The 15,477-nt window shown below is 41.2% G+C and overlaps 1 protein-coding gene across 6 annotated transcripts in view; it reads right to left on the bottom strand.

Moving 5' to 3' along the window:
* The window catches only part of OXR1 (oxidation resistance 1), a 277,515-nt gene that overhangs the window by 226,338 nt on the left and 35,700 nt on the right, over positions 1-15,477 (bottom strand). For all 6 annotated transcript variants that reach the window (XM_032131344.1, XM_032131379.1, XM_032131326.1 and 3 more), the window contains exon 2: positions 12,042-12,120. Coding sequence is in view for 5 of the 6 variants with exons in the window: in XM_032131326.1 (XP_031987217.1) it covers positions 12,042-12,120 (79 nt within the window). In the remaining variant the exon portion in view is untranslated. The remainder of the gene's footprint in view (positions 1-12,041; positions 12,121-15,477) is intronic.

Below are 15,477 nucleotides of genomic sequence, written 5' to 3'. Positions count from 1 at the left end.
CAGAATCCCCTCCCTTGCCCTGCTGCCCACACTGCTTTTGATGTAGCTCAGGACACATTTGGCTTTCTGAGCTGCGAGTACACATTGTCAGCACATCTTAAGCTATCAATCCACCAACAGCCCCAAATCCTCTTCCTCAGGGCTGCTCTCAATCCATCCTCTGCCCAGGAGGATGCCCCAACCATTGTGCAGGACCTTGTACTTGGCCTTGTTGAACTTCATGAGGTTTGCATGGGCCCACTTCTCAAGCCTGTCCATGTCCTTCTGGATGGCATCCCTTCCCTCTAGTGTGTCAACCACAACAACATAGCTTGGTGTCATTGCCAAACTTGGCAAGGGTGCCTTCAATCCCCCTGCATGTCACCAGCAAAGGTGTTAAACAGCAGCAGTCCAATATTGACTCCTGAAAATGCCACTTGTCACTGCTCTGCACTTGGATATTGAGCTCTTGACAGGAAATTTTTGAGTTTGACCAACCAACCAGTTCCTTATCCACCAAGTGATGCACCCGTCAAATCCACATCTCTCCAGCTTAGAGTCAAAGGATGTCACGTGGGACAGTGTCAAATGCTTTGCACAAGTCCCAGTAGATGACATCAGTTTTTCTTCCCTTATCTACCAACATTGTAACACCATCACAGAAGGCCACCAAATTTTTCAGGCATGATTTGCTCTTAGTCAAACTGTGTTGTCTGTCAACAATCACATCCTTATTTTCCATGTGCCTCAGCACAGTTTGTAGGAGAATCTGCTCCATGATCTTGCCAGACACAGAGTTGAGACTGACTGGCCTGTAGTTCCTCAGACCTTTTTCTATTTTCCTTTTTAAAACTAGGGGTTGTGTTTCCCCCTTTCTGGTCAGTGGGAACCAGACCACCATGACTTCTCAAGTATGATGGATATGGCTTAGAAACTCCTCTGAGAATTCCCTTAGGACCCACAGATGCATCTCATTAGGTCCCATGGACTTGTGTGCATCTTCATGTTCCTTAGATGCTCTCGAACCTGATCTCCTTCAGTCTGTGGTTCTCCATTCTCCCAGTTCCTGCCTTTGCTTTCTGCAACTTGGGCAGTGTGGCAGGAGCACTCGTTGGTGAAGACTGAGACAAAAAAGGCATTGGATACCTCAGCCTTTTCCATAGCCCAGGCAGCAAGGTCTCCCATTTCCTTCTGGAGAGGGCCCGCAAATTCCCCAGTCTGTCTTTTATTATGGATTTTCCTATAGAAGCTTTCCTTGTTGCCCTTCAAGTTCCTGACTAGATTTTATTCTATCAGGGTTTTAGTTTTCACAGCTTGATCCCTGATTGCCTAGACAATTTCTCTGTATTCCTCCCAAGCTACCTATCCTTTTTTCCACACTTTTTTTGAGTCTTAGCCTACCCAGGAGCTTCTTGTTCATCCACACAGACCTCCTGAAATTATTGCCTGATTTCCTTATTGCTGGGATGCGTCTGTCCTGAGTTTGAAGGTGATCTTTGAATATCAACCAGTTTTCTTGGTGTCCTCTTACCTAAGGGTCTTTATTCCATGGTACTCTACCAAGAAGAGTACCTCAAGCAGGACAAGGTCTGCTTTCCTGAAGTCCAGGGTAGTGAGATTGCTGTGCACTCTCCCTGCTGCCCTAAGAGTATTGAATTCCACCATTTCATGGTCACTGGAGACAAGGCTGCCCTTGAGCTTCACATTCCCCACCAGCCTCTCTTTGTTGGTGAGAACAAGTCCAGCACAGCCCCTCTCCTTGCTGGCTCCTCTATCCCTTGGAGAAGGAAGTTACCATCAATGCTTTCCAGGAACATCCTAGATTGTTTATGCCCTGTGAAGTTGTCCCTCCAACAGATATCAGGGTAGTTGAGGCCAGGGCTTGTAAGAATATGAGGCTGATCCTATCTATCTATAGAGGGCCTCACCTACTCGGTCTTCCTGTTTGGATGGCCTGTAGCAGACCCTATAATGTCACCTGTCACCTTTAGTCCTGACCCATAAGCCACTGGTCAGCTCTTCATCCATCCCAGAGCACCATGCACAGCTCGTCATTGACATAAAGGGTGATGCCCCCTCATCTTCCCTGCCTGTCCTTCCTACGGAGCATGTATCCTTCCATTCCAACACCAGTCACAGGAGTCATCCCATCACATCTCTGTGATGTTAGGAAATCAGACACAGAATTCTGTGTTCAGCAAATAACCTTGTCCATGTTAAGAAACAAACAAAAAAAAAAGGCGTTTTGGGAATGGCGAAAGTTTCCATCTGATTGTACAGTTCACAGAAGAACATGCATTTAAATTAAGGTGTCATACAGAGCAACAAGAATTCACCATGACAAGGCTTAAGTGTTGTTCTTTCACTGTGGCTATTTAATACAAAGAATATCTCAGAGCTACATTACAGATGGAAGATCAAACAGGGACAAAAGCTAAGACTGTGTGGTCACCCCTAGCCCCTCATGGAGTTTGTTGCACAGTTTTGGACGGGGTGTTGAGAAACCTCCATTTCTTCTGGAAAAACATTTAGTGAATAATAAAGCAGGTTTCTACCTTGGCTGAAAGATGAGTAAAAGGGTGGAAAGCATGCTGTACTAAGGCCTTAAAAAGATTACATGGATTAAGGCAAATACAATATGACATAACAAACCCTGTACCAAAAAAAGGGTTGTGCCCTTCGAGCTTTGCTGTAATGCAGATAGAACAATAAATTATATACCAAACATTATCCAAAATAAATCATGGACCATATCTAGTGGTAAATGAATTATCCCTGCTCCTCAGAACTTCTCTTTGTCATAAAGAGCCATCTCTCTAGATAGTCTGAATAGAACTGAGTGCATTTTTCTTCCAGTAACAGTGAGAATGAGGTTAGAGCTAAAGAGCTAAAACTCCTGTGTGATAAGTTGAATTTCAACAGCTAGAATTTTAATATGGCTACCTAGTTATAAAATATTTGCTATAAAATTATACTTGTATTAATGAATTTTTGGATGTTGCAAGCTTAGAAAACTGCTACAGAAAGGACAAATTAAAAATACTGGCTGTAGGCAAACCAGTTTCCAGTGTTCTTCTAATAATTGAAATTAGAGAGCTTAATGGAATCCAGCATATAGATTAGTTTCACAATGTCTACTCCTCTAACTTGTACTACCATGACATCTTACAACAAATATGGGGAAAATGGGCTAGATCTACAGAATAACCTTATGGTCTTCCCTTCAGACTGATTTCTTGTCCTTTCTGACAATATTTAGGAATATTTCCAGTTAATTTAAAGCCATTTAGTGCTCCCACCAAATTACTCCTCAATGACGCTGGCGCAGGTACACTTTCTTTTTCCCAAATGCCTTTGATTTCTTCTCTGCACACACAGACATGCACTTAATTAAAACATTGAAGTGGCATTAGTTAGACACATAAGGCATACCAAGTTGCTCTTAGGCTTCCTGCCAGAAAGCCAGCGGTGCTGATGCTTTCCTTCATTTACTTTAAAGTGTCAGCAAAACAGGCAATTTATGGCCACATAAATATGGAGCCAACAGCCCATGACCACCATCTGCAGCAATATAGCACAGACACAGACAGTGAGTTGGTCCCATTCCCTGGGACTGATTCATGCTGCTGAACACAGAATCAGAACACACTTTACCGAAGTGTCTTCTGTAACACCATAATAAAATACATCACCAGTATGAGTGTTTAAAAAGGTTTCAGGGAGCAACATAAAAAAATGCCATTAGCAAAACATGGGACTTGTGCAGATATTTATTATTCACCATGCTGAAAATTTAACCTGGGGATTTGATACACATACAAGCAGGATGCAGACATATCACATTGTGAAATGAGGTTTGGTTTTTATCAGGATATTAGGATTTTTGTCAAGAAATAAAGAACAGGGAGAAAAGCCATTTGCTCTGATACAGTGTTGTGCTTGTGGGCAGGGATTTACAAAAGCATCCAAAAAAAGGGAGACAGCTGAGAAATCATGTGATTGCTAGAAGCAACTGAAAAAGTCTGTAAGACACAGCAACTGCTTTCATTATATGGTACCAGTTCTGCTTCAGAAGGCTTCAGAGATGTATCTGGCAAGCTAATCCTGAGAGAAAATGTTTTTCTGACCACCAGTGTAGCTATTCTTACATATGAAAATGCAGCAGAGGTTGGATGATGCCACTTAGCTCTGTTAGGTGCTGATTGTCATATGTGTGCTTTTCACATTGAGGTTGGAATTCAACTAGAGTGGTTTCAAATTGAGAGTAAGTTTCACATGTAGCAGCAATAATAATTCTCTAATCTACAGACTTCATTTCCTAAAAATGAGAGAAATGTTATTAAGCTATTTTTGCAGCCAGAATCTAGCAGGAGCAGCTCTGCTAAGACTAGATACATACCACTAACAGGAGATATCTGCAGGGTACTGAGGCCCAAGCTCAGCATGAAATCTGAGCATGAGGAAAAGTTCACCCCTGCCTGGGAAACTATTTCATGCTTTCCTGTGCCTGAAGAAATGACTGATTTGGGGCATGAGTGCCTTCAGCTGACTTCATCATTCAGCAAGACTGACCTTCAGTTTATACCTTGGCATATTTTTTTTCCAAATGCACTTTTTAAAAAGAAAAACAAAACATTTTCCTCATCCTGCATGCTCTTGGTAAAGAGCGTTATTAGAAAGCCCATATGAAATCCAAACCTCTAGAATAAAAGCAAAAGAATTCCACTGATTATGGAAATGCAGCAGTTTGCCCTTCAGCAACTTGAACAGGTGTAGCGGTTTGGTCCAAAATACTCACTACTGTTTACCTTCTGTGAGATAAGAATTAGGAGAAACACAAAGCAGGCACAAAACTTGAAAGAATATAAAGAAGTTTATTAACAGACCTAAAAGAAGAGAAAAAAAAATCATACCACACCTTCAGAACACTTCTCCTCCCCCCCACTTTTCTCCCTTCTCCCACTGACAATGTAAAAAGACAACCCTTGAGATGTTCAGTCTGTTTATCACTTCCATAATAACCTTGTTCAGTCCATTTAGGAAGAGGAGTCTCTCTTGCTCATGCTATGAAAACAGTATCGCAACGAGACAGCCGCCCGGGTTGATTCTCTGCTCACATGTGGGTCCCTTCCCCTGACTTGCAGCTTTTCCCACAACTGCTTTCGAGGGTCCACTCTTGAAGTTTTTTGGGGTACAATTTTAAGGTTGAGCCATTCAGAAACAAAAGTTCTTTTCACCCATCTTTGGGAGAATTTCATCTCTAAGAACAGAGGCCCTTCTCCTTCCCTGGGAGCAAAGGGTCCTCCTCATCTTCATCTCTAGGACTATCTCTGGGAGCATCTCTAGGAACTGAGGTTTCTCCTTTCCCATTTGGAGCAGAAGTCCTCATCTGGTCCATCTCTCCCTGTCCAAACTTCTCATTAAATTACAGCTGCGTCAGCATTTGCCTATCTCAGCACAAGTGCTTTTGCTTACGAGTTGAACACTCCACCCCCCAGATCTTCATGAAATTACAACGGGTACTCTGATGCATCATAGCTTCACAACAGAATTTCAGCTTTAAGCATCCTCTCTTTCTTCTCCCTCAGGTTTTCAGCTCTTCACAGCACTAAAAGGGTTAATCTCACCTAGGCCTTGCAGCTGGAATTTTGCTTATCACTGTTGGTCACATGATCTTTGCTGGACAGTGATGCAGCTTCAGCCGAATCTTGGCCGCACTGGAGAGGAGGAGCTGAGCCGCTCCAGCTGCAATATAGCAGGGCTGGGGGGGGGGGGGGTGTCCGTGGGTGGAACAGGTCCATCGGCTCCAGGATGGCCGTGGCCCGGCCCGGCCTGGCCCAAGCAGGGCCTGGGCTGGGCCCGCTGGCCCCCACACGGGGCCCGCAGCCACCTGTCCCAGCGCCGGAAACGAGAGAGAGCTGGGGGGGGGGGTGGGGGGGTTGTCTATTCTTAATTGTGGATCACAGAGGCGGTCACAATTTTAGGTGGCTTAAAGAATTGTCCATATTCAAACTGGCCAGCTGATAGGTTCTGTCAGGTCATAGAGGAGCTGTAAGCACCCCTTTGCAAGAACATCACTTCCGGGACTATGCTTGCTAACCCATGACAACAGGATGTAACAAGGAAACACACCCCTGTATAGTGAAAAGCCCAGCCACACACACAGTATATCTTAAGGTCTTGCTTAAAAATTCTGTGCCTCCTGAATCTGCTAAAGCATAAGGGATCTGGGACCACAACAAGAAAGGTGTCTGCAGTTTTGCTTACACATTTATTGTTTGAGATCAACTGAGAAACAAATAAACACTTTTTATTCCACTGCAAAGAAAACAAGCAAGCAAAAAACAATCCTGTCACTGAGATGTTAGGTCCTCTTTATATTATCAAGTGCCAGCCTTTGAAAGCTTCTTCCTTTTGAAAAAGGAACTTGTGGTATTAAAGGTTATAGCTGAAGTGCAAGTGCAATCCTATAATTAAATAATCTGAGGCAAATAATCAGACACTTTACAGAAACTCCAAGATATAGCAAATAAACACATTAGCATAATTAAATAATTCTCAGTGTTGGACCTACAGCATGAAGTTAGTGTAGAAATGGAGACTACTTTCTCTAACAAAATATATATGCCAAGTTAGCTGGTTAGCTCATGTAAATGCCTTTAAAAGGCTCTACATGAGGCAGAGCAGAGTCTTATTGTGAAATAGGCTTCTGTAAAAATAAAATTGAGAACATATTCACAGTTTAGAAAAATTTAAACAGATTTAGATTTCTTTCATATTTTCATTTCTAAAAGCATACAATATATTCAGGTATTAATTCACATTTTCTAATGACGATGCAGTTGCTTAAAGAAAATTTTCTAAAGCTGCTCACCATTGCATAAAAATTTTGTGACTTTATTTGTATGTAGAGGTAGCCAAATTTTTATTAGATGGATTATTAAACTAAGAATATGTGTTTTCTATCTTTTGTTATATATACAGTCATTTTATTGGAGCTTAAGCTTCAGCGTATGAACACTGATTGGGCTTTTTACATTGTACTGAGTTGGACTGGGATGCAGTTAATTTTCTTCACAGCAGACTGTACAGTGTTGTGTTCTGAATTTGTGATTAAAAAACTGTTGATAACACATCAGTGTTTTGGCTACTGCTTACACAGTGTCAAGTACTTCTCTGTTCCCCACTCTGTACCCCTGTCTGTATCTGTTACACACTGTGTTGCCCATGTACATCTGCATTCTAGACTGTGACTGTTCTGGTTGAATAAAATCCAAGTTTCACAGGTGCCTTATCATTTCACATTAGTCAGCCTCCAGATCCTCAAGCAATAAAAAAGTGCAAGAAATTAGAAGTTCATATTTTGGAGTTGGTAGTAAACTTTTAAAGAGTCCATGTAAATAGATATTATTTTGCAGTTCACTGCCATAACTAAGTTCATCAAGAAAGTTAATTCTGTAACAGAGAAGAAGAAACAAAGTATGTTACAGCTTCATTCAAGCAGTGTCAGTTCCAATTGAAAAGCAAAAGAAAGGGGATGATGAGCAACATGTGAATTTAGGTCAAACTAGATAATTATTTTTGTACTCTTAAAAATCCCAAAGAAAAACTTTGGCATATGCTCTTAGTGTTCAGTAATGGACAGAGCTTTGTGGGCATCCACTGGCCATGCTTTAGTACCTGGCAGGAGTATAAGAACAAACAGCAATAGTCCAGGACTAATGCCAATTAAAAACATGAAATTTAGAAACCATGTGTAGATATAGTCTCTCTGCAACTAAGAGAAAAGAAGAAAGTAGGCTTATATTATCTTAAAAATAATCTTTTCTTGAAAACACTACAGTCTGTTCATATCAGGAGTTTATAAATAAATATTATTTCCTTAACTTTCTAATCAAAACCAGATATGAGGAAGTCAGTAACTGTCAGAGACTAAAAAGCTGTTGTGTCTTTCCAAATGACATCATCCTCCTATATCAATCATACTATTTGTCCAGTTTACCTATTATCTAAGTTTATAAACATACTAATATGATTAGACACTGGAAGAAAGGTTTGTTTTCTAATTATCACAGGACTCAAATTGCTGCTGACAGACCTGGCCTAAGAAAATTGACTACAGCTTTCCAGGATGGCTGACTGGAATACAATTTGGAAAGAAAACTATTTGCCTCCAGAAACAACTGCTGTGTTATGAAACTCTTGGACCCCTGGCCAAGACTGACCTGGCCATCCATCACGAAGCACCAAACCAGCCATCAGCACCTAGCAGAAGCTACCAGCTGCATTGGCCACAGTGCCTCAGGCTAGAATCACACCCTATAAACAAAAGGCTCTCCACAAAGAAGAGTACAGTAAAACAAAGGCTGAATTCCTATCAGGGTGATCAGGGTCCCTAGAAATCAGTTCCTTTTTTTTTTTCTTTTTCTTTCTTTCTCTCTCCAAAATACTTTGAATTAAACCTGGTAACACTAGCCCTCAACAGCCTAAGTGCTGGCAGCAGATCACAGATCACACAAGAGCCACGCCCTTAGCTCTATGGAGCTTCCTGAGGTTCAAACCAAAGGAGGAGAAGGAGGCACTATACTTATTCCAGGAGACAGAGTTGGATGTGGCAGCTAACTTCTCATTAGCCAGAGGTACTAGTGGTAGACTGCAATTCACAGGACCAACGTGGTATTCTCTGCAAGACCAATTCAAACATATACCATCTGCAAGGCTCTTCAATGAAGGGAAAAATGGATGCAGCTCTAGGAATGGAACAATATCACACATAAACTTGAAATGTCCTTATACTGCTCACATCCTGCTTCTCACAATTGCTTCCTTCAGTCTGCTAAACTCATTTAGGGACCAAATGACTTGACTCTGAGGGCTGGATTTGTCACTTAGGCTATCTTTTGAAGCAGTCCATTCTAGGCTAGAGAAGGAAAAGAAAACTGAGCATGCCACGCAGAAGAAATACTCTCCAGCTGCATGGACACAGTTAAAACGAGCTATACAACATGAGGTTTCCAAGCTGCAGAACATAAATGACCACAGATAAGAGTACCCCTGAATATCATGAAAATAGTGGTAGGCAGACAGTCAGATCAACCTTGTAGATCCTGGGGATGCACTGATTTGGGGCCCATCTTTGCAAAACATCTTCCACACATAAAGTTGGTTCCCACAAAGTAAAAATCCCTTCTCTAAAGTAATTTAAATACTTTAGCCTTCCACATGAGGAGAATGGTATCAGTAATTGCTCTTGAAAGATAGAAATAAGGACAGAACATGAATAATACAACACACCAGGAACTCATTGGTATATGTACTGACCTCTGATATTTCAGTGCTGGTGTTTATTGTAGACTAAATTAGTTGGAGAAAAATTAGCATGATAGAGAAACAGATGAGAGCAGAATACAAGAACAACACACAGAATCCACAAGTTTGGTATTTAAAATCATGGGATCAGCTCTCAAATTTAACTGAAATTAAGAGGAATTCACCTCTTCCTTAGATATGTCAGTTCACATTAACAACACAGTTTCTTATAAAGCAACTGAGAAATACCTGCCTCACATATAAAGTTTGTCAAAGCTGTTGTGGTTGGAGAGTCACTTTTACTTTTTAGTCCCTGTTGGCCCATCCAACAGGGATTATCCACTAAAAGTTAACTTTATATGCAAAATTAAGAGAAAGGTATCAATGTAAAAGCAGTTGAGATACTATATACACCTGATAACTTCCAAAGATCTGGTGACTGGCAATAACACAGTTTTTGAGTCAGAGTTATGCAATTTCATGAAAAGTTTTGTGGAGATTATAATTAGTAATGCATTATTAGAACTAATTAAAAACAAATTTTTCAAGAAAATAAACCTTAAGTCATCCTTTCCTACAGAAAAATACATTTGTTCTTAACTATATTTCTAAATTAATGTAGTATTTCTTTTTAGGAAAAGAACAAATGTATCAAACCAAGATTTCAAAAACTCTCAACAGAGGGAGTTTATTTATAGGAGTTTATAGCCTTCAAAAAATATCAGTAGAACCTCAATGTTTTCTTGTTCACAATAAACAGTTGTCTATGCAAATTGAATTCAAAATGTACTGCAATAGTTAGAACAAAACATCTGTCAAGTACTCAATCACTGCCTAGGTAAAACGTGGTACCAATCTCAAGAATACTTGGTATAATGTCCCAGCCTACACATAGAAGGTTACTATTATGGAAGGGCACTGTGACTCTTTCCCTCCAGAAAGCAGAACATCCTTTATTTGTTGCAACTGATTCAGAACAGTCTGCATAAAGTGAGAAAAAGAAGAACACAGTAAAGTGGAGAAATAAAGAACTTTTCTTCCCCAAATGGATCTTTTTTCATAAAATCTTGTTTGCAGATATGGAAGAGAATTTCATATTGTCTGTAATATTCCTTATGAGGAATTTTCATTTGCATAGCAATCAAGATTAAATCTGTGAGGAAAAAGATAAAAAAAGACATTTCAAGCCTACCAAACACAATTCTTCATTTTGCCATTGCTTTATAACACTAAGAAAAAATAAAGAGGTGATCCTACGAGTAAAAAAATTGTTTAGATAAGGCCATTGGAAGTTCATATAGGGTTGTACTTCACATTGGTAAAAATAACTAACCCACGTGAATATAATGTAATATAATAACTTATTTCATTTAATAGAATGTCTTTGATTTACTTGAGTGTTAATATTCTGCAGAGACAACTAATTGAAAGCAGAAATCCTCAAATGGGAAGTTGCAATTCTGCTGTACCTTCTGCAGCAGTTACGTCAAACTCATCACACTGACAAAACAACAGATTCTGTTCTTATCTAAAAATACAAAGTTTCCTTTTATTGGAAAGATACCCTAAAAATGTATTGCATATGCATCTTGTATAAAAGGTAACAGAGTCTGGAGTCAGCTGCCAATCCCACTTCAGCCAGACACAAAACACCCTGCTGAGTTCTTGGCCATGTGAGAAGGAGCACAGGGGAACGGGGAGCCCCTGGTAGCACCCTGACTCCAACAAGGCTGCAGCTCACACTGAAGCCTTCTGAAATTCAAGCAGGAGCTTCAGAAAACCAAGCTGCTTTTTCTGATCATTTGCCACCTCTGACTCCTGCAGACATGCAAGATGCTGTTTCATATGTGCTTCTTAAGGGCAAGACAGCCTCACCTCTTCAGAACAATTCGGAAAAGGTGAAGTATTTCTGCAGGTACCGGATTAAAGGTGCTCTGCCACTGCACAGGGCAAACATTTCACTAGGCTGCCATGCAACTGGGGCACAAGTGCTGAAGTCCTTGACTAGCTTCTACTGAAAACCTAAAAGCCTGACAACAAGCACAAAAATCAGGGAGTTCACAAGGAGAGGAATGGTCTATAGTATCTTTGTTATGCAGAGAAATCACACTCCCCTGCAGAAGGCCCGCAGCTGCAGTACCTGATAACCTGACAGGGTGCCTTGGGGTGCCCTTGGGGTGCCATGAGGGCTCATGTGGCTGCAGGAACTGTGGGGGCAGCAGGGCCACGCTGTCTGATGGCAGATACACATTACCTGATGCTTACCAAAGATGCAGGAAGTAGACATCATGGACTCAAAAGTGTTGATTTTTTTTGAGACATTTGGGGTACGACACTGAATCACAGAGAGTAAGAAATGGATGTTACCTCATATTCAGTACAGACTCCCTAAAATGACAGAAAAGAACCTATCTTACACTTGTGCTTTGTTGGCCTGGTGTTATTTTCCATACTAGAAAGCAGGAGGGATGTCCTCCAGCACTAGTACAGTGTCCTATTTGGCATTCTTGCCTTGGGGATGCTGTTTGCCATTTATGCTTCCTGGCCTGCGTACCACGTACCTGTCAAAGCAGACCAGAGCTTTACAGCAAAGAAAACCTAATCATTATAATAGAAAAAGTAACGTACCTAGCTGATGTGTTTTGTATAACAAGATTTTTAGAAAATGCAAAATTTTCAGATTAGAATCACAACAGCCATACTTTTTTTTTTTTTCTGAGATGCAAAGTATAACAAAAATGGTGGAAACTGACCTCTTAGTGCCAAACATGACGGTGCGGGCTTGTTTCACATTTATGAACGCAGTGCTCTGCACAGGCTGCTTATATTGACCTGGATGAGAAGAAAAAGAGACATTTTTAAATTAGGAAACTCAGGACCTTGATTTCAATATCCTGAACAATAAGTACATTAGTAAACATCTTCCAGTGAAACTTCAGGGAATACCTGGCAATTTTACAGAAATAAAAAGATTAGCAAAAGTATGTGAAGGCTAACAAACAAAAGATAAAAGTTTAAAAACCTAAGACCAAATCCTACTGGTAGGGCTTAAACCTGACATAGCACTTAATCAACAAGAGTTAGGCATAATACTATATGACAGTGCAACATCTAAAAGTCCTTGCCTCTTACAGTGAAATTCATGTGCCTGAGTGAAATGCATGTGCTTTAAAGCAGCTAAACAGGTCTTTCTAAACTGCCAGTCTGAACAAAGCTATATAAATTTATATCTTAACTGCATTTTGGTGCTCAATTTGTTGAATGACTACCTCAGTAAATTAGTAATTTTTCCTGAAAGAAAACATTATAATAAAAAATAATTTGCCTGGTGTGGGTCTACTAAATACAGACCTCAGGAAATATTATTATTATTTGAACAAAGAGAAATTCCAACTTTTACATAAAAATATGAGATTACAGACTATTAGAATAATTAGGTCAGGAGAAACTGCCTAGTCCAGCCTTCAGCTCAAAGCAGGTATTATTAGATCAGGTTGTTCAGGGATGTGTCCACTTGAGTCTTGAAAATATCCACAACCTCTTTTGGAAACCAGTTCCTGTACCTAATCACCATCATGGTAAAAACATTTTTCCTAACCCCTAATCAGACTTTTCTGTATTATAGCTTGTGTCCACTGCCTCTTATCATATCTGTATACCTCCAAGAAAAATCTAGCTCCATCTCCTCTATACCCTTCATTCAGGTACATTTTGACAGCACTAAGGTGGTCTCTTGGCCATCTTTTTGGATCCTGAGTTGATCCAGTTCTCTCAGGCTTGTGTTGAATGCCATTTGCTACAGTCCCTTGGTCACCTCATTTGGTCTCCATAAGTTGACATCCTACTTTTTCTGCGGGGGCCAAAACTGGACATAGTGCTCCACAGTCAGTCTCGCAAATGCCAAGTAGAGGGCAAGGATCTTCCCCTGACCTGCTGGCTATGCTTTTGCCCATGCAGCCAAGGGAAACAGCTGACTTTCTTTGCTGTAAGAGCACACTGTTGGTTCACACACAAATTGCTGTTCACCAGGCCCCTCAGATCCCTTTTTATACCACTGCCTCCCAGATATTTTGTCCCCAAGCCCATCGTTTTACGCAAGGTTATTCCACCCCATTGGCAAGACCTTGCATATGCTTTTGCTGAACCTCATAAGATTCCTGCCAGCTCATTTCTTCAGCCTGCCCAGGTCCCCCTGAATGGCAGCATTGCTCTCCAGCAGCTCCTTCCCCAGGCAAGTCAGTGCTTCACTCAGTGTGCAGGTCCCCAGGAGAAGCCCCTGGGGCTCTGCAGCCCCACACAGGCCAGCAGTAGCCTCCCTTGATGTGCCATCCCAGTCAAGGCCTCCAACATGCAAAGGACATTAGCGCTAGTCTGTAACAGGGAACATGCCCTGTAGGATGCTGAGACCACCCCTGCACACCCTCCACACCACCACAGGCAAGTTTGAGCAGAGATGCTGCATGTCCCTGCTGTGCTAATGGCTGTGGCAAAGTTAACACTGCTCCTCCCCAGGAGCTCAGCCTTCCCAAAGCAGGATTCAGCCATTCCCAGTAGCAGCCAGCAGCAGCTCCCAGCAGAACTGAAAGCAAAGACTCAAAATGCTGCATGAACTGGGAAGAGCAACCATGACCAGAAGCCCAGGCAGTGCTCTGGGTGCCTTGAGTCCTCCCAGCTCCAGAAATCAAGTCCCTTTTGCAACACCTGTTCACAGCACTCTGGTCCATCATTGCCTAAGAAGCAGCTAAGTGTGCCAGCCCTTCCAGCCTGAAGCTTTTGCCACCAGCTCCTTCCCACAAGAATGCAGCAGCTCCCAGCCCAGGTTCACTTCCCTTGTGGATGCCATTGCACACACCCACTGCCCTCACAATGCATAATATTGATGTTAATGAAACCTTTCTGCCCTACTCTCAAACATTGAATTTAAAGCAAAAATAGCTTACAAATTCAGACATTCTATCCTCGTTTAGTTCATTTGTTAAATGTAAATGTGATATCTAAATACAAACGTTTTGTCCATCAGGAAGAAGCTGTGATTACATGATCTTGACTGACAGGAGAATTTTTGTCTACAAACTCCCTTCTAAATTTATAAGATGCTCTGGGGGACTTCACATCTCCGTGTCAGATCAGATAAAATGACACCAGGTGAAACATCTTGTTACTTCCAGATGAGGAAGCAGCATTTTCACAGCACTATATTTCATTATGGGTTGGGGCAATGACATTTTTGTCTCAATTTACCAGCTGCTCTAAAAGCATTTTCTTTTTTGGTTTGTGCAGGGATTTTTTTTTGTTTCCATGTGTTGCCTTAACTTGTACAGCTGCAATGATTTGAAGGGAACCTCCCTCTTCCTTTCCATGCCCTCTTGTTCCAGAATCAGAGCCTTGCAGCTGGGCAAGCAGCACAAGTATCATCAGCCTGAAGTACATTTTCCTTCCCATGCAATTATTCTCCCTGTCACTTACTAACACCAGCCCCTCTACACGGAAAGCATAACAAATGCCTGCTTCCAGTTGTCTTGATTGGGAATTTCTAAAGGCTTTAAGTAGGCCAAGTGTCCACTCCAATTGAAAATCAATGGATTTGGGGCATCCACATTCCCTGCGTGTTCTGAGAAGTCACAATCCAGTTCCCTATTTGTGACTGTCAGGCTAACCAGAAGCTATGCCTACACTGTCAGATGCAGCTCAGAGATGAAACATGGATGAGATTAAGGATTGTAACTCAGCATCTGCCCCAGTGCACATATTAAGTGTCTCAAGCCATTCAGACAGCTGATTATACAATGTGGAGCCTAAATGTGTAAATGCACTAAGAGATCTGAGTCAGGCATTCCTTTTCTCTTAGAAATAATAAGGCTCAAGCTCCAGAATTTAATTTTAAGAAGTATTTAGGTTGTGACCTAGAAGTCCAGCTCCTATATTTAAAAATGGCACAGTCACTTATGATCCTGGGAGCATCAATGGAACTTTGACACTGAACATTTTAAGCCCAGTTTATTCAATCAATTGACGATCTTTTTCATTTCCACTTAAGAACATCATTCATAAGCATCTTACACTAGTAGGTAGGACTGCCTTTCTGTTTGCAAGAACTTTAACTGAAGGGTTCTGATGCTTTCTGTCTCTTTTTGGATATAAATAAAAATGTTAGGGTTTGACATAAGGAACTGCAGTTCTCAGGAAACA

The sequence above is a fragment of the Corvus moneduloides genome, chromosome 1, assembly GCF_009650955.1.
Source record: "Corvus moneduloides isolate bCorMon1 chromosome 1, bCorMon1.pri, whole genome shotgun sequence".
Lineage (NCBI taxonomy): Eukaryota > Metazoa > Chordata > Aves > Passeriformes > Corvidae > Corvus > Corvus moneduloides.
Note: the sequence above shows the minus strand (reverse complement) of the source record. Positions and strands in the feature narration are given on the sequence as shown.